The sequence below is a fragment of the Crinia signifera genome, chromosome 12, assembly GCF_055691185.1.
Source record: "Crinia signifera chromosome 12, ASM5569118v1, whole genome shotgun sequence".
In the NCBI taxonomy this organism is placed as follows: Eukaryota; Metazoa; Chordata; class Amphibia; order Anura; family Myobatrachidae; genus Crinia; species Crinia signifera.
This window is the reverse complement of record NC_139228.1, coordinates 24489482-24513636: the sequence shown is the minus strand read 5'-3', so window position 1 is coordinate 24513636 and position 24155 is coordinate 24489482. Positions and strand designations below refer to the sequence as shown.

The window sequence follows — 24155 nt, the reverse complement described above, 5'->3', positions numbered from 1 at the left end:
ATTACAGGACGAGTGAACCACTTTCCATAGTCTCCTGCTTAGGAAAGTGATCCACCTCCCGTGAAAATTGCTGGGCCAGGTGAAAATCACTCAGTGTGTATGCACTGAGAGATTTATCGGACAGCAATTTCCATTACATCGTCCATGGGCAGAAACACCCAGTGTGTGCACACCTTTACATACACCGACCGATAAAGCATAGCAATATGTACAGTACACATCACCAGCCTTGAGCACATGGTTTTGTATATCTTTACAATGGTGGGATAAGAATAAGATTCTAAGCTACATACTGCAGCCATGTCAAAATTATGATCCTCCAGCTGTTGTGAAACTACACATCCCAGCATGCCTTGCCATAGTTTTAGCATTCCCTAATAGCAAAACTGTTGCACGGCATGATGGGACTCGTAGTTTAACAACAGCATAGTTTGTACATGCCTGACCTACTGTATCAGCTGTTTTATTGTTTTGTAGTAGAATCACTTATGTTCAGCTGGACATGACCAAAGTACATTGTATTAACATGAATGTATGTAGAGAACATAATTAAAGAGCTTCTTTTGGAAGAAGTTACTTTGATCATGTAGTAATTGGTTAAGCCCTTATGACATTTTGTTTAATATACACTTTCTTTAAATGCTCCCCAGAAGTTTACCAGGAAGGTAAGAATAAATATAACTTCAAAAATAAAAATAAATGCTCGCTTTCCCAGAATGCACCTATCCTGGGTACATATTAAGCATATCAGACCAAGGTAATAGAATCAAATATGGCAAAAAACTCTAAAAAATTCATGAATTTTAAATGACTAATTAATAAATCTCATATTTCTCATTGTATATGTGTGTTCATTTGCCCCTTACCTTGTGTGTTCTCTTGTTTTGTGACACTTGATGTGCTTGATACGTAGCCGCTTGTCCCTGATCTGCCGCATGTTTTATTGGACCTGAGAGCATTCTATATTGCTGATAGAATGTGCAGTTCTTTGTCATTGGGAGGTGTTTGTGTTTTTTAGACTGTTGGGCTTATCCTTGTCTGTAAGTTGTAACATAATAGATATATAATAAGTATAATATTTTAGGATAAATTTACAGATGCCAGGATCACTTATATCTATGCGCATAAGTCACACAGACATCTGCCAATAATTATCCATATAAAATATTATTCTCTCTCTTTCTAGTCCTTACTAAAGAGAGAAGTTGCTTGGACACCTCTTGAACTTGATTTGGTCCCCTACCAATATCTTTGTAAATATTACAGTTTGGTTTATTTAATTTTATTTCTTATTACATTACAGGCATCACAAGGAGGTGGACACAGAACCTTACTGTATGGCCATGCAATCTTATTGCGACATTCATTCAGTGGAATGGTGAGCAGCCAAATTGAATAAGTGTCTTAAATATCAGACAACAATTGGATACGTTCATGTGAAATCTGTTTATGAGAATGCAGTAGCTTCATACAGCTTCTGTGACCCTACAGTGCATATCGTACATGTGCCGTAGTTATCAGCCCTGTGCGATTGATTGGGGTAAGTGAATTCAACAATAGGCAGGAAGCAGTGAGCAGACCCCGAAAGTCAGACGCAATTCATTTACAGCGGTACATTATAGACACCAGAGAGTCATTCGTTGTATAAGAAGTAGTATTGCCCCGGCAGCTATATGAAAGAGAAACCTTACAACTCCATAATGGGAGTATATTGTTCTCATACCAATATACAAAATAAAGGTTATCCCTTCGTTATAAAACCTGAGCCTTGATCGTTGTGATTTAGATAAGAAGATGTTATCAATTGGTAATTTCTAACTTTAGGTAAAAACAACTTCCCACTTCATCTGGTGTACGTTTTCATCTACACCACCATAAATACCCAAAGGCACATTGGGAAAGGACACATACACACACCTATGCCCTTTCCCCTCCATAGTCAAACCCTCCCCAATAATACATTTGTTAAGCTGCACCCCCTTCATTTGTGTCCAAATAATCCTTTCTACTGTACTTGTTATCAGCCTCTATGGAGGTCTCTATGGAGGCCAGTACTACTTACGTACGTCTTTGCCGATAACACGTGTGCAACGTAACAGTTACTGTAGGATAATCATTTTAAAAATCAGTATTGCAATCGGGCGTAAGTTCATCCCAGTCACCCGGAGGCAGGTTTGAGTTTGAAGACCCCCCCCCCCCCAAAAAAAAAATAAATAAAAGCTAAACAAAAATGATGTATGTGTGTGTGTGAATGCTAAATATAAAACACACACAACTTACAGAACTGTATAGATAGTGTTCTCAGCCACTCTACAGAGATAGGAGCCTTCGGTGAGTTTGCAGGGCTCAAGCTATGCTGTGTGACAATGGCTGTGAACCGCTCAGGTGCTGCTGTACATGCAGGTGCCCCTTCAGGACTTGGAGGCTGGGGTGTCCATTACCACTGGGAGTTATGCCCCCCTGATTAAAAATGACCCACATAATTCTGCTTCTGGGTACAGAATTCCAGAGTCAAGCACCGGTCCGGCTCTAGGGTATGTTTTACCTGGTTATTTAGGAAGCTGGTGACACATGCGTTCTATTGCCACAGTAATATTGGTGGTTCGTGTCGGGACTAAGCTTTTATGTGTTGAATCATAGGACATCACAAATTTCAGTGTCATATAACCACTGGCATTATTTAATTTCGAAGTATTTGATAATTAACGTAATACGTAATTAAATATTTATTAATGACCAACGCTGCCATAACTTCTTTTGTAGTACTTGACGTGTTTAACAACATCAAGATCCCTTACTGATAAACTTGCATTTGATGTTGGACTCCGAGATACTTCAACAGGTATGTATAGAAATGTTGTTGTTTTTTTGTGTGTGTGTTTTTTTTCTCCAAATAATAGTTACAGAATTTTTTTTTATATACTTTTATTAATGAAGTAGACAGGGTCTCAAAGTTTGCTATCCAGACAAAAGATTATGGGCCAGATGTATCAAACTTTAAAAAGTGATAAAATGGAGAGTGATAACAGCCAGCCAATCAGCTCCTGCCTGCCATGTCACAGACTGTGTTTAAAACATGTCAGGTCGGAGCTGATTGGCTGGTGGTTTATCACTCTGCATTTTATCACTTTTTGAAGCTTGATACATCTGGCCCTTACTATGAATTTGTGTGAACAATAATTAGCACTGGTGCTACCACTAAGTCCCAAGAATTAAGGGGGTGCCTAACCACTGCCTGATTTATGCAATGTCTCCCTATCAGTGTTGTTTTTTTACCCCGCAAGTAATTGACTGTGAGAAGTTCTCCATGTTGGTAATAGGCTGGGAGGTGTCACAACCCAGCGTTACAGTGTAAGAGAAGCAATAGAGGTTGATAGAGGAGGAGGGATGAATTGCATTTGTGAATATCTGGTATCAGTCTTGGCTGTAGTGTATAGGACAAGGAAGTTCGGAATTGAATTTATACAGTCTGACCTCACTGGTGTAGATCTTTTCAGAGATGCAGTTCATTCATATACAGAACAGAGCGCCCTCCCGTCCCCCAACCAGGGCCGCCAATAGGGGGTGCTGTGGGTACAGCTGTCCCAGTCTCCGCCTCTGGAAGTGCCCGTGCAGCTCATTTGGCCCACCACAACCCCCCAACTGCCAGTGCGCTGATCAAAGCAAGTCCCGGAGCGCAGGCTTATTTAACCAAGGACGCCGGCGGCCAATTAAAATGCTGCATCTGCTTCTGAGCCAATCAGAGCTTGCATACCGGCAGCCGATCAGAGCGGCTGCCAATTACTGGTGCTGCATTTTAATTGACCGCCGGCGTCCTGAGTTGAAGAAGCCTGCGCTCCGGCACCTCCGGACTGCAGCTCAGCAGAAGAGGAGATGGGGGAACTTTTTAGTAACATTTTCCATAAAGTACAGACGTTTCCTCATTCACCTGGCCTCAAAATGCCATATGGTACCTGGTACCCAGTGCAGCAGAGCCACTCCTAAGAGGAGTACTGCACCCTCTCTTTCTTTAAAGTTAGTATTTAATTCACATCACATACTCCGTAAAACATCACCACATAGGGCAGTATTCAATGTGAAAGTTCTCCGTGCATGGAGAGCGTTTTATTTCGCTCTCCATGCACTCTCCATGTTCCGGAGCCTCCTGCTCCCACTATTCAATGTTTTGAAGACTCGCCACCACTCGTGGCGAGTCTTAACCCCTGCAGCGGACGAGAGTCCGCGGCAGGGAGCTGGCAGGGAGCCGGGGGACGGAAGCAGCCTCCCTGGCTGCTACAGAGGAATGTGGAGGGGAGGGGGGCTCTCCGGGACCCAGGCAGCACAGGCTGCCCCCCCCCTATAGCCAGCGGGGGACCCAGTATTCACTGCACCCGATCGTGCATATTAACCATCGGGTGCAGTGAATATATGAATATGTAATGAGCGGCTCGAGCGCTCCGGCCCCCTGCTGGCTGCACTGTGTAAAAAAAAAAAAAAAATTACAATTTTTTTTTTTTTTAAATTAAATATATATTCATGTGCTATAAGCACATGAATAAAAATAACGGTACTCTTTACTTAGTTGGGCGCCCGTCGTGGTGATCGCGGGTACATTTATGTCTGGCCGCGACGCGACCGACGCGATGCCCGCGATTTCCCATTGAAACCCATGTTAAACATGGAAATCGTGTCGGTCGCGTCGCGGCCGGCCATAAATGTACCCGCGATGCCCGCGACGCGATGCTCCCGATTTGCCATAGGAATCAATGTTAAAAGGCCCGATGGACACGATTTTATTGTTAAATGCCTCAATGGACCCGATTTGGCCATAGGAATCAATGTTAAATGGGCCACAGAGCCCAAATAAGCACAATTAACCCTTAAATGTCCCCCCAAATTTTTAACGCCACCCCACGATCCACGCCAACCCGAAGCGTGGCGAGCGCAGCGAGCCCGCGAGGGGCGGCGGTACGTGTCCTCCGACCTTTTCATGCCCTACTATCCACTAGGGCGTGGAGTGAGAATAGAATAGTGTGGCGAGCGCAGCGAGCCACCGAGCCCGAAGCGTGGCGAGCGCACCGAGCCCCGCGAGGGGACGCGGATACCTTCACAGGTAGACGCGTCCCCTCGCGGGCTTCACAGGTGTCCGTGGCGACGCGGAGACCTGTGAAGCCCGCGAGGGGACGCGTCTACCTGTGAAGGTATCCGCGTCCCCTCGCGGGGCTCGGTGCGCTCGCCACGCTTCGGGCTCGGTGGCTCGCTGCGCTCGCCACACTATTCTATTCTCACTCCACGCCCTAGTGGATAGTAGGGCATGAAAAGGTCGGAGGACGCGTACCGCCGCCCCTCGCGGGCTCGCTGCGCTCGCCACGCTTCGGGTTGGCGTGGATCGTGGGGTGGCGTTAAAAATTTGGGGGAACATTTAAGGGTTAATTGTGGCTATTTGGGCTCTGTGGCCCATTTAACATTGATTCCTATGGCCAAATCGCGGGCATTGAGGCATTTTACATCAAAATCGCGCTCAATCAGACTTTTTAACATTGTTCCCTATGGGAAAATTGCGGTCATCGCGGGTAGCAGATTTTTATGTACCCGCGATGCCCGCGATGACCGCGATTTTTACCCCCGACGCCCGCGATTTCAATCGCGGGCGCCCTTCTAGGTAAAGAGTACCAAAATAACATGCCCCTTCACAGAAAAAAAAACTGATTTTTTGACACCAAAATAAAAAAAAAAAACCTTTTATTTTAAAAGTTCACATTCCAGCTCCCCATCAAAAGATGGAGAATTGCTACACGGAGAGACACGGAGAAAATCACTTAGAAAGACAGAGAATATTTCACATTGAATAGGGTTGCTCGCTTTTGGAGAGCAAAATGCTCCGTCCAAGGCGAACAAAGCACAAATTCTCCACAAAACACGGAGAACTTTTCTCATTGAATACTGCCCATAGTCTGGGCTGGATCTTTTACCATACATGAATAGTCTAAAATACGTATGAAGTCAGAGATGAAGCACAACAGAATTTGAGGAAAATCCGCTGCAGCGTAGCACATCGTATACAGATTAAGCCTCATTCACACACACAAGTACAAATGTCACACGTCTGAGTGAGCAGTGTAATCTAACAAAGCAATTTTGTCAAAATAAATATTGATATTTGATTTGCACAAATAAAGAGGCGCTTCGTTCTGCCAAGTTGCCTATGACCTTGGGCTCACTAAGAGGGACTGTTTGGTGCGACTGAAACCACAGTTTGAGGACACAATTTTGAGGGTTGTTTTTTTGCTTTGGTTATAGGAGAGGCTTGCTGGTGGACAATACATCCCGCGTCCAAACAGAGATCAGAAGGAGAAAAAGTTCGCATTGGGGATGATCTGATTTTAGTTAGTGTGTCATCCGAAAGATATTTAGTAAGTATCTACTCTGTTTACCATGCCACCATTGCTAATCTCCTCTTACTATACAACTATGCCACAGTATGCTGTCCTCTATACCCATTTAGTAAATATGGGATTAAGGGGGTGATTCAGCTGGGCCTGGTAAGCAACATAAATTTTCTGCTTACCGAGCGCTGACACATGCATTCGGATGCGGACGTACGGGTGAAAAATCCTTCGATGTTCCCGACCATCGAATTATTTTTTTTTGTCTGCTCGCAGATAAGTCAGTCTGAACTAAGGTTTATCTGCGTTGCAGATGGCCAAACAGGGGGCGGGTGCTAATGTCATGTGACGTCACCATGTGCCAGCCCCGGTCTGCCCACTGCCTGCCCCGCTGTGGGGTGTGGATCATTGGATAGACAGCAACTTGGTTGATAAGCACTAGGTCGACAGGCATGAATGTCGACATGGGGTTAGGTTGAAAGGCTCATTAGGTTGACAAAAGCATTAGGTCATCATGGGGAAGGTTGACAGTCAAAAGGTCGACATGGTTGTTGTTTTTTCACTTTTTTTTACCCGAATGTTGACATAGCTGACATGGACACTTAAAAAGTGCATCGCTACGCTCAGCACGCTTTATTATTCTCCCACCACGCCCTAGTGGATGGTAGGGCATGAAATACCACGTCGGCTCAAAAATAAGTGAAAAACCCCATGTCAACCTTTTGACTGTCAATCTTCCCCATGTCCTCCTAATGCTTGTGTCGACCTAATGACCCTGGCGACCTTCAGTCATGTCGACCTAATGGTGTCGATCTAATGCTTGTAGGCCTGGTGACTGTATCCCCGACTGTGTGCGAATCCCTTGGCGAATATTGTAGTCGCCAAAGGCGATCGATCTCTGGCCCTGCACATGTGAATATTCATCCTACACACATGCGCAGCGCTGCGCCATCGGTCCCCAGCTGGATACCGATCACTGCTGAATGCCCCCCCCCCCCTTAAATGTAATAGCCTGTGAGTTTCAGGCACCTGCCGATTGTCAGTAATGCCATCATATATACAGTATGTGTAATAATGGTATATAACCATGAAAGTTTAATTATTTGAAAATGACTGTTAATTATAGCAGTTGCATATTGTTTCGGCGGCTTTCCAGTAATAATGTATCATGCACTCATGAACCTGTTTGCAGAACTATCAATTTTCTATAGGACTGTCATACCGTATATAATGTTATCTTACAGTAATTGCACAATGTGGCCGCCAACAATTCTCAGGAGAGTACTTTGTAGCAGATGATTTAAAATGTAACATTACCGAAATGCTGCAATTCACTCAAATGAACACTTAAAATAAAGATTAGCCGCACCAATAATAAAATGGATAAAGATCGTGCGGCATAGATTTGACATTCCATGAATTAGGGCGCATATACAAGTATACTTACCTGTAAAATCTTTCCAAATTTGGGAAAGTTACATACCCGACATGGTGCTGGTGTGACACAATACCGCAATACACCGGCATACGCATGCGTCTTTTTACATGCGGCCGTTGAGTTTGCATTAGCCTCAGGCAGCTGCAGCCGGGCGTGAGGGCGACTAGCCACGCCATTCGGGCACATGCGGCAGCATCACTATGAGCGTATCTCAAGGAACACATTTGTCAGTATTTTGGGAATATATTATGGCAAGCCTGGCCAACCTGCGGCCCTCCAGCCTGCGGCCCTCCAGCTGAAACTACACATCCCAGCTTACTTGGCCCCAGTTTTAGCATTCCCTAGTAGCAAAACGGTGGCAAGGCATAGTGGGACTTGGATAAGGTTGACAGGGTCGGAAAGTCGACACACGCATTTGGTCGACCATGGGAAGGTCGAAAGTCAAAAGGTCAACATCAGCTTTTTAATGTTTTTTTTTTTTTTTTTTGAGCCGACTTGAAAAACTCATGTAGACCTTTTTGAATGTTGACCTTCCCATGGTTGAACTAATGCTTGTTTCGACCTTCTGACCTGGTTAACCCTAGCCCATGTCGGCCTCTTTCATGTGTTGACCTAAAGCCTGTTGACCTTTAGTGGTCAACCTAATGTATGTTGACCCTATGACCCATACCCTTGCAAGTCATCTCCTGATGTTAATGGAAACGTTAGAGTCATACAGTATTTTCTTTATAGAGTCTTTAATGTTTATTTCTTTGAGCCGATTCCTTTTTTTCTACCTTTTGGAATCAACTTAAGAAAGCTTCATTTGTCATTTTCTTTCCAGATCAAATCAACATTGTTTTGATCTATTGCCGTAGGGCCCTGAAAAATTGAAGGGCCCAAAGGCTAGTGCCTAATTTGCCTATTTCAGTAACGGCTAACCTTGACACTCCAGTTGTTGCTGAACTACACACACCAGCATGCCCTGAATCAGTTTTACTATTTAGCCATGCTAAAACTGATGCAGGGCATGCTGGAATGTGTAGTTCAACAACAGCTGGAGTTTCAAGGTTAGCCATCACTGGCCTATTTAGTAATTGGGCACTGGATCTATGTCTAGGTGACCTTTTTTCTTTCTTAAAACATGAACGGATGGAAGGTGGACGTGGATCTGGGTCTGTGTTCACATAATTTTCTTAGTTTTATATTTTTGTTGACCCGATTGAAGAACGCACTGCTTATTTAATATTGTTATATACTAGATACAGTAGTTGTTATTGATGCATGTTATATTGTACACACACTGAAAGTACTTTGATTCTTTATTTGTAATGCTTCGATAAAGAACATTTTAATTTCAAAAGAAATTTAAAAAAAGAAGTACATTTAAATCCCGTATCGTTTCCATGTGACAGATTTAGCTTTCATTTTGTTTGGCAGCATCTCTCCATATCCAATGGAATGGGCAATATCCAGGTAGATGCCTCTTTTATGCAGACCCTCTGGAACGTCCATCCTACGTGCTCGGGGAGCAGTGTGGCGGAAGGTGTGTTTATTTATGTACCCCAAATTATCTTTGGTATGGTGTTCCCTTTATTCTATGGAAGTGTGAATCATTACTGTTTAAAAAACAACAATATATGGCAAATATTGTTTTATGGTAATGTATAGTAATCTAGTTATTTTGGTTAAAATTTGTTATTCTTCATACAATGTGCTAGAGATTATTTTATTGTTTGATTAAATCACAACACCGTTAATATTTAATTCGAGTTACCAGGGCTTCCCCTTTGTAGAATTTGTTTGCAATTTTATGTCCATACAAAACATTTGTCGTTTCTTTTGGGAATTTGAAAATAACTGTTTGGTACAGAAAGTGACAAGTGTGTAGCTGCCCATAGACGGTCCGTTCCCGCTCCCGCGCATCTCATAGTACGGTACAAAAAGTATGTGCTGCACATACTTTTTGTACTAGCTACACATCGTATCGGATCGCAGTGCATGCACAAGGCATGCGATCCGATACGATGTGTACTATTTAAGTCCCAAACTGATCCGTTAAACAGACCGTGTATGGGCAGTTTATAACCTCTATCATACTATCTCTTACTTTTAGTTAAACGACACTAAACCTCCAAATAATTACTTTAACCCTTTGAGCGCCAATGGAATTTGTCAAAATAGGTGTGCAAATTGCCCAAGCAAACATTTTTCTTCATCATAATGACCTGTAATGTTACCTTTTATATAGGAAGTATAAGCTTTTTTACACAACATTTTTCATTTGAATTTATATAACAAATGTGAGCGACGCTGGCATTTTTAGCGGATATTTTGTGCATCTCTCACAGAGATATGTTGGCACTCAAAAGGTTAATATGAATCTTGAAGGTCAGTACAAGGAAGTTCAATGTTATCCTGACATCTTATCTGTTTTAAAAAGTTAAATATTATCTACACCAGGCATGTCTAAACTGTAGCCCTCCAGCTGTTGTGAAACCACACATCCCAGCATGCCTTGCCATAGTTTTAGCATGTTCTGATAGCAAAACTGTGGCAAGGCATGATGGGAATTGTAGTTTCACAACAGCTGGAGGGCCATAGTTTGGACATGCCTGATCTACACCCTCCATCACGGACAGTTTAATCTCCACCTACAGACTCAGGAACTTGCCCTGAAAGGATAAGGGTCAAAAAGCTGGCAATGCAGTCATTTTAGTTGCTGTGACATCACGGTTTCTATGTGTAAGCTTCGGACAAAACTCTTTCCATATATTTATGTATGTATATAAGTAGATAGTTCCAGTGTAGGTCACCAGAGAGGGCACTCACCACCAATAGCAGGTAAAAATCTTTTTAATTGACAGAAGTCAGCATGGGATGTCAATGTTTCGACCCCGGAGGGCCGTTTTCAAGACAGAGGTCAGCAATAAAGTCACCTGGCTTTCTCTTGGTGACACACTGTATTGCTGACCTCTTTCTTGAAAACGGCCCTCCGGGGTCGAAACGTCAATTAAAAAGATTTTTACCTGCTATTGGTGGTGAGTGCCCTCTCTGGTGACCTACACTGGAACTATCTACTTGTATTTGGAAGTTACATTCTTTAGTGGAGCACCCCCTTCTTTGTGGACATTGTCTGGATGTGAGTGCGGATCCCATGCACATTATGTATGTATATAAATATAAAAACACTGCAATAAATTTTCCAGGGTGCCTACCTTATAAAAAGATACTTGATCACTCCAGAAATAGGTGGCACTACATTTTTTGAAGAAATAACACCACAACATCAGTCTTGATATTGAAAGCTCTGATGAAATATTTCTATTATTTACTTGTGAGGCACGTAGTGAACCACAGTCTTTGTTAAATGGCCTGAAATGCAGGATCTACCATAAACACTGAAATTGACAGCAGCAGAAACATCTCTGTCTTTAGCCTTATCATGCTGAGTTCAGTCCCCTAAGGATCAAACTATGACGCACATTGTTAAGTGTCACGTCTATGTAACCTTTATTTATATCTGTATTGGGCTATTCAATTCTCATTTCATTTATCTTTAGTAAATGTCAGTTACGTCTATAACCAAGCAATTTGAACAACCTCACTACTGTACCTTGTGAGATCTCAGTGCTACATATTTAGTAAATGTACTTTCAAATGATTTGGAAATAAAGGGATTAAAGATGCAGCTTGTCAGAGGAAACAATTCTACTTAGGCACATTGAATGGAAAATAAAAGACTGAGGGCATAAATCAGGTTCATTACTCCAAACCTGTTCATAAATATATTTAGAAGGCAGTTTGGTGTTTTCAAATCAATACATGTTTCTGTAATGGCCGTGCAGCAGTGCTCAACAGATTTATAACGTTTTTCCGTATTGATACAACAATGGGGGTGATTCAAAATCTCTCGGTAAGCAGTGGTTCTTGAATTAACGCCACCCGGTCAAACAGGTTTATTTTCTAAGATGGGAGTTCTATTGAAGGTGGGATGTTGTTAAGAGCAACCAATCAAAATCTACTTATTTATTTAGCACCTTCTAGAATATAATAGATAAAATCTGATTGGTTGTCCGTATTATCATTCCATCTTCAATAGAAATTCCATCTTAGTAAATATACGCCAATGTCCTTGTACCTGGATTTAAAAAGGGCAAAAATGTTTCAGTTGCAATAAATCATGACGTACTGTAATCTGATTAGTAATGCATTGTTTGCTGTGAACAGCAGTAATTCCACATATTTATCATTTCAGGGTTTCTCCTTGGTGGACATGTAGTCCGGTTTTTCCATGGTCATGATGAATGTTTAACAATTCCGTCTACTGATCCAGCAGACGCCCAGCACAGGTGAGATGGGAGGACTGGGCGTTATATATAAAAGTTGTATCAAAATTTCCATAACTAGTTTAGGCAAGTATAATCTGATAAGACTTCTTTACCAAATAACATATATATATAGTCATAGAAAAATAGACATTTGTAATCTAGCTGCCTAAAGATAGGGCATTATTTATTACCAGTTATTTATATAGTTGAGTATAGTTGAACATTCACATCAGTCCCTTCCCCAGTGTAGCTTACAATCTGTATTCCCTACCACATATATACACACACACTCACACACACATTCTAGTTTTTTTTTTTTTTGTTGGGAGCCAATTAACCTACCAGTACAGTTCTGGATTGTGGGAGGAAACCGGAGTACCTGCTTGTTGCCTTGAGTGTCCATCTGTCTGCTCAGTACCTACATACTGTATTTTATAATAGTGTATCAGCGCTATGCTATGAGTAAGGACACACTGTGTGTAAACCGTGCAAAAGTGTCTGTGTGTCACTCAATTGTTTCACGCTAGTTTATTATTACTGTTGCATTGCATCTGTACAAAATGAACAATACCTATAGGACAGTAGTTTACAAACCTTTTTTTTTATCAAGGTTCCCTATAGTATCGGTTTTATCCACTGCACCCCTTAGGTCAAAAGGTTCTTACTGTGAAATTAAGAAAAACATTTTTTTTTTTAAATAAATTGTGTTGATAGGTCATCTTTATGCTTAATTATTTAGTAAGGGACAAGATTTGCTTCGGATTGTCCACATAATTTGTGATTTGTTCGCCACAAGCACTGGGATTGCCAATTATACAGAACATAATTAATTTGAAATTATCCTGGACAACAACCTGAGGCCTTCTGCACGTGCTCCAAGGCACTCCTTTATGGTGCCGCAGCACACCATTTAGGAACCACTGCTATAGGGTATTAAAATATATATTATGTTAAAAAGTTGCTAGCACAGATTCATAATAGTAATCAGGATAAGATTATTCTTGTGTTTTTCTTTCCAGGAAAGTTAATTATGAAGCAGGAGGAGCAGGTGTTCGTGCTAGGTCATTATGGAGAGTGGAGCCCCTCAGAATAAGGTAATCTCTATCATTTCCACATTATTCATGCACATCACTGCATCACCTAAAAACAAAGGGAACTCCATCTAAATTAACCTTTTTTGTTGAACAGCTGGAGTGGGAGTCACATCCGATGGGGGCAGACATTCCGCCTTCGCCATATTACAACTGGGCAGTACTTTGCACTGACAGAGGACCAAGGATTAGTGCTACAAGACCGATCAAAGTCAGACACCAAGTCATCGGCTTTCTGCTTCAGAGCATCCAAAGTTAGTACTGAAATCCTCCATGGATCATGAGCATTAACTGCTTTGTGCATATGGACATTCTGGTGTTCTACCACTATCGTATGCTTTCAAAAGTAATTTAAACATGGCAACCGTGCTTCATTAAATGCAGGACATAAAAGGATAGCTTCTGCTTTCCTCTATTGAATCCTCAGCTGCAGGAAAGTTTTTCTATAGCTGGTGAAGTTGTTTGAATGGGATACGGGGATTCTTCAAACTTTTACCGGTGACTTTTGTGCCTGCCGTTCTAGGTGTACTTTCTTGTTTTTTGGTCTGTGTATATGCCAGGGGTGGAAAATTGGGTTACTTTGTTATTCAACATCCTGCACTCTGGACAATAGTCTCTCGACCACAGGTCCCTACTGAGAGTTGTTCAATTGTTGCCACCTATCAGGGTACAAGGTTGTTGTAGTTGCATGGTTCCTGCTCTGGTGGCCCCTGTGACTAGGTTGTAGGATGTGGACAGAAAGGACATGGACATTTTGTTACCTCAGCTAAACCACAAGGTGGAGTGGGATTGCTCAAGGAACGGGATTTCTCAAGGAAGAGGGATTTCTCACCATGGTGGTTCTATGGGATCCCTCTTGCACCCAACTGGCCAAGGTGGTGTTCAGTGCACATAGAATGTTTCAAGATATCGATAGGTCTGTTGCGGTGTCTAATTTGAGATCTTTGATTGTTTTGACAAGCGTTATTTGCGTAAACAATATGGCAGTTGAACACTTAGGGGGGAATTTACTAAAGGAAATTTGTAAAAATAGGTGTATTTGTATCCAGAAATACACTTATTTTTGACATTTACTATCCCGAAAATATGGCAATTCGTATTCGTATTGATAGCACATCAATACGACTACGAATTGCCGTATTTTCAGAATAGTAAATGTCAAAAATAAGTGTATTTCTGGATACAAATACACCTATTTTTTTTACAAATTTCCTTTAGTAAATTTCCCCCTTAGTTACTAAGAGGAAATCTTAGTAACTAAGAGTGCACAATGCTCAAAGCTAGAGGACTGGTTAGAGGAAAAAAAAAATGAATCGTGGTCTGGAATACCTAAGTTTCGTGTGAGAATAGAAAGTTTCCAACTACTTCCTTGAGTTGGCCCTTATCCTATTGTTCCTGGGATAATGGTTAGAAGCAGAGTTCCAGAGGAGGCTAGAGCTCTTATTGGTCATGCAGACTTTTTTAACAGTCCGTGTGTCACATCTGAGTCCACCATTCTCTGCCTTTTTACTCTCTTGGGACTTGATTTTAATCTGGAAGGCATTCACACAGGGATCTCATATTCCTTACACGGAAGACTATCTAGGGTCCAAAAGGTGTCAGCACCAGTATGGGTCTTAGGGTTGACTGCATGAAGGTTGAGATGCATTAGGTCGACCACTTAAGGTGAAGGCTGTCAACCTCGGCCATGTCGACCTATTTCAAGTGTCAACCTTCGCCCTATCGAGGTTCAGTGGTCAACCTAATGCATGTTGACATTTATATGGTCAACCTAATGACCATATCCCGTCAGAACTGGGTGTTCTGGCACACAGTTGTCTCTACCTGTCTTCTAATGACTAAAGGGATGTTTTCCCATATGGAAAATTATTTTAAGGCCAAGAAGTTTTCTAAAATTAGTCACCCGAACCATCTCTCCATCCTAATTTTGTTTGCACACAGCGGGCATCTGTCATTCACAAATGAACATGATAAGTTGAGTATAACCCACTAGAATTAACATGCTCCAGTGCTTGCCGGCCTTCTTTATCAGAACGTGAAATGAGTCACAGACTACTGATTTCTGCAATGAAAGTGTCACTGGGGCTGTAATTATCCCAACAATGGGCTGCCAGTATCGCATGAATAGACTTTATGTATGCATTCAATTTAGGTACGTTTAAAATGTTTTTGAACATAGATTCAAAATAATTCAGTTTGTTTGTGAATCAATAACAGTCGAAACCACCTTAATAAACTAAAGAAAGTTACAGTTCTTGTTGTACATCTTACACTTTCTGGATATTTTCTCTTGACTCTTTTGTTTTTTTATCATAGGAAAAATTGGACTCTGGCCCAAAGAGAGACATTGATGGAATGGGAGTAGCCGAGATCAAGTATGGAGATTCAATTTGCTTTATCCAGCACGTAGACAGTGGTCTGTGGCTGACTTACAAAGCGCAAGATGCAAAGACAGCGCGATTGGGACCACTTAAAAGAAGAGTAAGTACAAGTATTAATGCACGCTGCATGTACTCCATTTCACTGAAACGTGTGCAAGTAATTTTATTAATAAAAAAAAAAAAATGCCCGATCTGTATTTGTAGTCAACCAGTAGTTCTGAGGTAGCGAGAGCTCCATTCCTGGAGAAACCTGCTAAAACTTTAGAAGGGATACCAGTAGCAAAACAGAGAAGAAAGGCATAGAAGAAAATAGAAAAATATAGTATGATTTGAAGGGAGATAAATCGGGAATTATCCTGGCTGCATCTAGTAGGCACCTGCGTAATTTTCAGTTACTGCACATTACAAATGCTGAAAATTTAAATGTAATGGGGCCCACAAACGGGGCGATTTGAGGGCATTTTCTAAGCGATCTCACTAGATCACTTAGAAAATGCCCCTACATTGCTCTGTGTGTAGGGACCATAGCAATAGCAATTCACGGCATGCTCGATAAATCTGGTAATTGCCAGTGTTCCCCCCGGGAGAACACTGTCCCTGACAGATCGCTCAATGGCACATGGCTATGCAACGCTCTGTGCTGAGCGATCTAGCATCGCTCAGAACACTCTAGCACATTGGTTCTCAACCATGGTCCTCAGGACCCCCACACAGTGCACATTTTCCAGGTCACCAGCAGCTGCCCTCTGTATCACCAACTGTCACATTATAAAAATGCACAGGTGACCTGGAAAACCTGAGGAGTGAGGTTGAGAACCACTGCTCTAGCACATCTCCAAGTGTGTAGCCCCATAACTCTCTTTACTCTTGAGTTCTTGGAACCAGAGTCATGGGATCCAGGTGGTGACATTAGCTTGGTGGTTTTTAGACCTATTTAATTGCAATAACTTTATTTACTTTTGTGTCCATTTGCCTTTAAAATAGCATACTTTGCTTTACTTGCTATGACATTAAATTTTACATGGTATACAGTAAGTTGTATCCATGATCAAATTAAGCAAGTTTAGACCCACAAAATCATGATTTTAACACAAATTATTTCAAATATTTATTTTTGCTCTGTTGTTTTAGCTCATTTGGATATTTTTAGCTTTTATTGTAATTTCCAAATATAGTAATTTGCTTGTTTATGCAATGTTCATAAGTTTGTATCCTACATTCCTACTTGGATACTGTAAAAATCAGCAGAAAATGGGAAGAAATGTGTGTTATCATACAAGAATCCTTTTAAGATGTTAATCTGATAACGCAACTTAATTTTTGTCCGGATTTGGTCATGATCTTGGTTGGCAGTTTCCCGATAGAATGCCGACCGCAGCATCCCGACATATGGGGAGGGTTAGGCTGCAGAAATGGATTTCCCCTTTGTTTTTTTAAACCTGTTATTGACAATGTAGCCTTCTATGGATTGCTTTTGAAAGCACAGGGTCAACAACAAGGTTTGTTAAACTGAAGTAATGCCGTCTCCGACAGCATTGAAGGCAGATTCCGACAAAACATCCAAATCCAGGGTCCGTCCCTTCTTAGCGAAGTGAAAGCGGTATAGCACCAGCTTTCCTGACTCCTATAATGGTCGCTAATAGACAGGGGCCACATTCATTTATAGCCTTTTTTTTTGTCCGCTTAACTCCGTACAATAAGATCCTACTTGTTCCGAGCTGCATGGCCACAAGAACTGGAAAATCCCCAGGCTCCTTTCCTCGTACATATGGCACTCAGAATAATGCTTTTCCCCTGTACCGAAGCTGTCTTTTAAATCTGTTTAAATGTGAACAGGCGATTCTGCATCAGGAAGGCCATATGGATGATGGCGTCACTTTACAGAAGTGTCAGCATGAAGAGTCCCAAGCTGCTAGAATCATCCGTAACACCACAGGCTTGTTTAGCAAATTTATCAGGTACAGGCCATTCAGCAATGTTTTGTTTTGCAACACAGCACATAAAAGTATTGTTCATGTACCTATCGAAAGCTTTCATAATCTTGGTTCACATTACAAACACAAATAGGACTATATTTATTAAAAGGAAAGCAGCAACCAATTAAAATGTACCACACTGACTCATCATTTCTCTCTTGCAGCAGATCCGCTGTATTGTTTGTCACTTTGATAACATCTAAAACATCTGCAGGGAACTGAAAACAATGTATAAAATCAATCTATCAAGTGTTCTTTATTTTGCAAAAAAAGTGGATACTTCATTCTAAATCATTATCACCACTGACAAAGCCCCCAGAGTGTGGTGTGTGTGTGTGGTGCGGCGGTGGCCAATTGTAACTTCCGTTGTGTTTTATCGCTAGTGATCTGGATTCTCTGATGGGAAACAACCGGACGGTATCAGCCCCCATCGCCCTGCCTATTGAGGAGGTAGTTCAAACCCTGCAAGACTTGATTGCTTACTTCCAGCCTCCAGAGGAAGAACTAGAACATGAAGATAAACAAAATAAGCTCCGTTCACTCAAAAACAGACAGAACCTTTTTAAAGAGGAGGTACGACATTGGGCATTGTTACTGAAGTACTAATGATGTGATTCAAATTCGTTCTTTCAGCTCACCCACTATGGGTTTTTTGTATTTACTGATACTGTACCTTTCAAAATGAAAAGAGATGAGGTTGCCCATAGCAACTGATTCTGTCTGTCAATCCATCCTAAAAAAATGAAAGACTGAAACTGATTGCTATTTGCAATGTCAGTGTTACTGCTGATGTGTACATTTCATTGTCAACATTATACTCATTTGAAACAACCCTATTAGGTTCCACTCACACCCTGATTACAAGTCCAAGTATTCATTAACTACTCTATATCAATAGTAATACAGAGAGGGGGTGGAACAGAGTTGTCCGGTCCATCCCTATAAATGGTGCCTGGACATAGCGTTCCACCAAGATGACATCGCTACCAGCTGAGAGGGGGGGGGGGGTACTAATTACCCGGGCTTGCTGGAGGGGCCTGGCAGGTGCCCTGGTCCAACTCCTCCCTTCCCCTGCCATCCCTCCCAGGCAGCAACAGCAGCACACACTTCTACAACATGTGCTGTTGTCAGCACAGCACATGCTGTAGGTGTGTGCTGCTGCTGAGTTTAGAGTTTTCTTTCACCCCCTCTAAACATTTTGGGGTGTGGCCCAAGTGCAGGAGGTGGCCACACCTTCCACACTTAGGCCACGCCTCAATTTTTTTACCGGGGCCCGGCATTCCTCTCGGCTGCCCTGACAATGTCTTAACATGTCTCCGTTGCCCATACCTCCACATTTAGCAATGCCCTCCCTAGTGCCATTACCTGATTGGTCGCTCTAAATGTCGATAGATCTAAATGTCATTTTTTTTTACTTTTGGTGTCTTCTACATATGATGCAACGGTGTTGTGTTACCAGCATAAAGCCCATACACACTAGGCAGATTGTTCACAGTATTGCCTAGTGTGTACACTCAATATCATTAACGATGCGTGCTCCCATACATTATTAATGACCCCCTCATCGCGTCCTGCATGTTCAGACAAGGGCTAACGACAGCCATTGCTCCCTTCCGTACAGGCCGGAATCGGCTAGTGTGGGCTTTTGCCTTGTGGTAAGAGCTAATTTTCCGTCAATGTATTTTTAAGAAATTGCTGTCTGTGCCTCCTGTGCAGGGTATGCTGGCTTTGGTTCTGAACTGCATTGACCGTCTAAATGTGTACAGCTGTGCGGCACACTTTGCTGAATTTATTGGGGAAAAAGCTGGACCAGCATGGAAAGAAATCTTAAACCTTCTTTATGAATTACTAGGTAAGAAGGAGTATACAATAATTACCCATTACATTGTCTTTCCGTCAGACCTGCATTAATGCATGAAATTCATTGTAAATCATGAATGGTACACGCTGGCACCTTTTAAAATAAATGTTAACAAATAAAAATGTTAATACAGTATATTACTCTCAAATGTTGCTTTCACTTCAACGTGGATACAATCTCTTGTGTATGGTAGGAAGTCCAATCTTCTACTTATTGTGACACCTGTGACCTGAATAAGCTCTGGTTTCTTGAACTAAAATGCATTGTTTGCCTATACTGTGATGCAGTAGGTGTAGGATTAGTACTTGTCTTCATGGTTTCAACCTGCAGCTATATTCTTCAATTTAATCTAGGGGGCATAGTTAGGGCTTCAGGGATAGTTGGGGTCCGTTAACATGCAATCAGAATGCAATTATTTATTGCTAGTTGTCTATCAAGTGTGTAAAGAAACCAGCCTGGTTGTATGAAACTGCATATGGGTCTGCAGCATGTTGGACATGGGGCTGTGGGTGGAATTTGTTTAATCTGTATTTACAATAGAAGATATGCCACTTAGGGGCAGATCTATGTATTAAGCCTGGTGAAATGATCAAGTGTCCAGTGATAAAGTGCCAGCCAATCAGCTAGTAACTGGCAAGTTACAGGCTAGGTTTTAAAAAATGATAGTTAGGAGCTGATTGGCTGGTACTTCATCACCGGACACTGTATCACTTTACCGGGCTTAATAAATCTTGCCCGAGTTAACATCTTGGCTACATTGAGTTATAGTTCAGTGTTTCTCTCAAAGGCCAGTGGACTGTATACAGTCAGTGGATAGACAATTTCTAGGTCAACCACTAATGGTCGTCGCCTGAAAGGGTCAAAATACCTTATGTCGATATAGGCAAGGTCGACCTTAGTTTTTCATGATTTGTCTTTGTTTTAAAAGGGTGTTTTTTAAACTTTAAAAAAAGGGGGGGGTTGTGTACTCGAGATGGGGCACTCAGAGTAGGAACAGGCGCCTTATGGGGTGTAGTGTCCAGCTGCTCCGACTCGAGGGGTGTCAGCCCTCTGTATGGGGGGTAAAGTGCAAAAAGAAGGTGGAGCGCTATGAAACTGATCAATTGGATATTACAATAAATTTATTAAAAAAGATAATAATAATAATATGGTTATAAAAACAACAACAATGACAATTGATGTATGTATATATGAGGGACAAGGAAGGTATACTTATGTCTCTGAAACGCTGCTGGGATTGTCCAATATGGAGAGTATGCTCCTGAATCCAATGGATGTAGGCCTTTGGAAGATGGTGGAAATATAATGCCATCCTGGAATGCAAATGATGTCGCTGGAGGAAGATCTTATACCCAGATTTGATGTGGGGTCCTCACAATATGCGATAGTTGTAATCCACAGTGGTTGGTCTCACGCTGGAGGATGATCGGATTCCTGCATTCAGGAAATGTCCTCACGATTGTGCGGAAATTGTAGGTCCACAGTGGAGTCGGTATATAGGTCCTAATACTAGGGATGGATGCAATCCAAAATTAGGGAGGCAAATAGAGGATCCAAAGGCCAACGGGGTGGAGATGGCAGTATTCAGAGATCCTTCAGAGTCCAAGTTAGAGTTAGCAAGTGCTGCCTAACATGTTTCGTCGTAGTCTTACGACTTTATCAAAGGTATGTTTTTTAAACTTTACAATTGGGCGTAGATTGGTGAAGAATGGCGAGCGAAGTGACAAAGCCATAATGCTGGTTATCATGTCTTGAGTCGCATTCTCCTATAGACAAGGTTGATGTCACAGTTTACCATAGCGCAAGACTGTTTCCCAAAAGATAGCAGTTTCATTTGTAGCTACCATTTATTTCCAATCAATAGAAGAGTTGCATTACCTGACTTCTTCCATTGATAAAATGATGTAAACCTTCAGCAGCTGATCTACATATTAGGAATCCTAAGAGGCATTGTCTATTGCAAGGCTTCCATAGCAAGCGATGTTTAATCACCATTCGTCATTGCTCATTGCTGGACATCATAGGATTGGGCTTCTACTTACTTGTGATCTCGGCTCTGTGCAGGGAGCAACAACTTCTTAGCCGCAGTCATTTGAAATAAGTGCTCATATCATGTCCACTGTCTCAGTCTAAATGATTGGATAGATAATGTTTGACTTTAAAGAAATATAGCGGTGCTGCCCTGTAATATAATATTCTGCACATTTTTACTTCATTTTATTGTTTTTTTATATTTTGTAGCTGCTCTTATTCGTGGAAATAGGAGCAACTGTGCGCAGTTTTCCAATAACCTGGATTGGCTCATTAGCAAATTAGAGCGCCTTGAATCGTCTTCAGGTATGTTCACCGATAGTTTTTAACAGTCTCTTCTTTAATTACCATGAAATAAATGTCGGCTACAGACTTAAAACTTTTATAAAGTGGCTAATGTTAGGGGGAACGGTGTACTAAGCCTTGAAAAGTGATAAAATGGAGAGTGATAAACCACCAACCAATCAGCTACTACCTGTCATTGTTTAAACACAGCCTGTAACATTGCAGGAAGGAGCCGATTGGCTGGTGGTTTATCACTCTCCATTTTATCACTTTTCAGTTTTAGTACATCTGGCCCTTCGTGTATATTGTAATCGGAGAAATCTTGGCTTTTGATCATAGCTGTTGGAAGAAGACAGACTTGGCTAGTTCTTATTCTGTTTAATTGCAGGAATACTGGAGGTTCTGCACTGCATCTTGATTGAAAGTCCAGAGGCTTTAAATTTAATAGAGAAAGGACATATTCGCTCTGTAATTTCTCTCTTGGACAAACATGGCCGAAATCACAAGGTACAGATTTATTTTCTTTCATTATCCATAGAGTGGTAGTTACACAACATTGGGGCAGATGGTTGAAGCGGTGATAAGGGAGGAGAAGTGGGACCCATGGCAACCAATCAGCTGCTCTGTCTAATTTTATATTATGCAAATTATAGATGTTACATCAGTGCTGATTGGTTGCCATGGGCCACTTCTCCTCTCACTCACTTCACTTCAATTATCACTGCTACATACATCTACCCCATTGTGCCAAGGCATATGTAAAGGCAAACGTTTAAGCGATATATAAGAAACTGTTAATAAATAAATTCAACATATTGATAATTTATTATAGAACATAATAATAGAAAATGATAATACATGTACACCTGAATAAAAAACAAAAATAGGGGGGGGGGGGAGAAAAAGGACCCACAACCCAAACAGACCAGTACTGGACATACAATACACAACAATATTCATTAAACACGAAGTCAAACCACAATACACAGCAAAGCATAATGCAGTATATGGTATAGTACATTATATTATATCTATAAGGTAGCCTACACTATACATCATGCATTGCGCTTTTCACTCATAACTTAAAGGAAGAACAACAGTTAACCAGGTCTGTGGGGGTGGTTGGTAAGAGGGCGAGGGAGGGAAATCACAAGCCTGAAGCTTGTATTACGGAATGTTCCATTTGCCGTAATTTTGTATATGGGTGACTCAACCTGTTTACACTTCCTGGCTGCCGCTGATACAGACAATAACCGTTTTCTTGCCACCTTACCTACACTTGTTCCTGGTAGTGTCTTACAATTAATAATGATACTGTCCACATCACGGTTATTCTTGTCTATCTTAAGTATAATTTATATTGCACCTGCCATATGCATGTAATATTATATTACAAGGGGGATCTTGGCCTTTCTGGAGTGACTTTAGGGCAATTTTAATTATTATAAGTGAAATGAATACCTCTGGTGTCCTACCATCAATGTCATAAAGATAATATGAAAATGTGAGGTCCGGAGGGAAAAAGGATTACTAAAATAATGTCAAGGTAGCGGGGGAGGGTTAATTGCTGCTTCATTGTGCACAAAGATCTCTGTAGGTTCCTGTTCCCTTGGTTTGTCCTTTATACTGTACATATTCCTCCCCCCTCAGGTTCTGGATGTCCTCTGTTCTCTATGTGTCTGTAACGGGGTTGCTGTGCGCACAAACCAGAACCTCATCTGTGACAACCTTCTGCCCAGGAGAGATTTATTGTTACAAACTCGCTTGGTTAACAATGTCACCAGGTATGTACCTATCTAGAATAATCCTATTTATTAGGTACCGCAGAGGGATCATTGCAAGCAACTCATTGTATTTACTATGCACATTCTTTATTTGACAATAACGGAAACTCCCTTCCACGTTGCATCTGTATTTATCGTGACAGCTGGCTGCTTGGCGGTAGCAGAGAATAACTGGCTAAACAGGGTTAGCCCAGCACTGCTTAGTATCAGCTGCCGTCATGTTACACTTGGCTATTCTCCATAAATATTGATCGGTATGCATCCTGGTTCCCCCCTTAGAGTACATACAGTATATTGGGGCAGATGTATTAAGCTTTAACGAGAGATAAATCCAAGGGTGATAAGGAGAGATAAACGTCCAGCCAATCACCAGCTAACTGCCATGTTACAGCCTGTGTTTGAAAAAAGTCAGTGAGGAGCTGATTGGCTGGACGTTTATCTCTCCTTATCACCCTTGCATTTATCTCTTGTTAAGGCTTAATACATCTGCCCCATTATGAAATATGATCTATGGTAACATTGTTCCTACAGATGGAGTCCCTCTCAGCCAGCGCCGGGGCTCGCCAGAATGCCCTCGCTGGTGGAGAGGCGCTCCATCTGACTGGAATGTGCGCCCCAGTTTTCGGGCGGCAG

At 41.7% G+C, this 24155-nt stretch overlaps 1 protein-coding gene across 13 annotated transcripts in view; it reads left to right on the top strand.

Annotated features, from left to right (window-relative positions):
* RYR3 (ryanodine receptor 3) overlaps positions 1-24155 on the top strand; it is a 527067-nt gene that overhangs the window by 241495 nt on the left and 261417 nt on the right. For 10 of the 13 annotated variants that reach the window (XM_083167836.1, XM_083167844.1, XM_083167842.1 and 7 more), the window contains exons 4-18: positions 651-665; positions 1304-1378; positions 2764-2842; positions 6280-6392; positions 9223-9328; positions 12041-12134; positions 13133-13207; positions 13302-13458; positions 15521-15685; positions 17422-17543; positions 17945-18134; positions 19278-19413; positions 21664-21759; positions 22127-22245; positions 23389-23522. In XM_083167836.1, coding sequence (XP_083023962.1) covers positions 651-665; positions 1304-1378; positions 2764-2842; positions 6280-6392; positions 9223-9328; positions 12041-12134; positions 13133-13207; positions 13302-13458; positions 15521-15685; positions 17422-17543; positions 17945-18134; positions 19278-19413; positions 21664-21759; positions 22127-22245; positions 23389-23522 — 1676 coding nt within the window. The remainder of the gene's footprint in view (positions 1-650; positions 666-1303; positions 1379-2763; positions 2843-6279; positions 6393-9222; positions 9329-12040; positions 12135-13132; positions 13208-13301; positions 13459-15520; positions 15686-17421; positions 17544-17944; positions 18135-19277; positions 19414-21663; positions 21760-22126; positions 22246-23388; positions 23523-24155) is intronic. The other 3 variants (XM_083167846.1, XM_083167845.1, XM_083167838.1) reach the window with 1 other exon arrangement.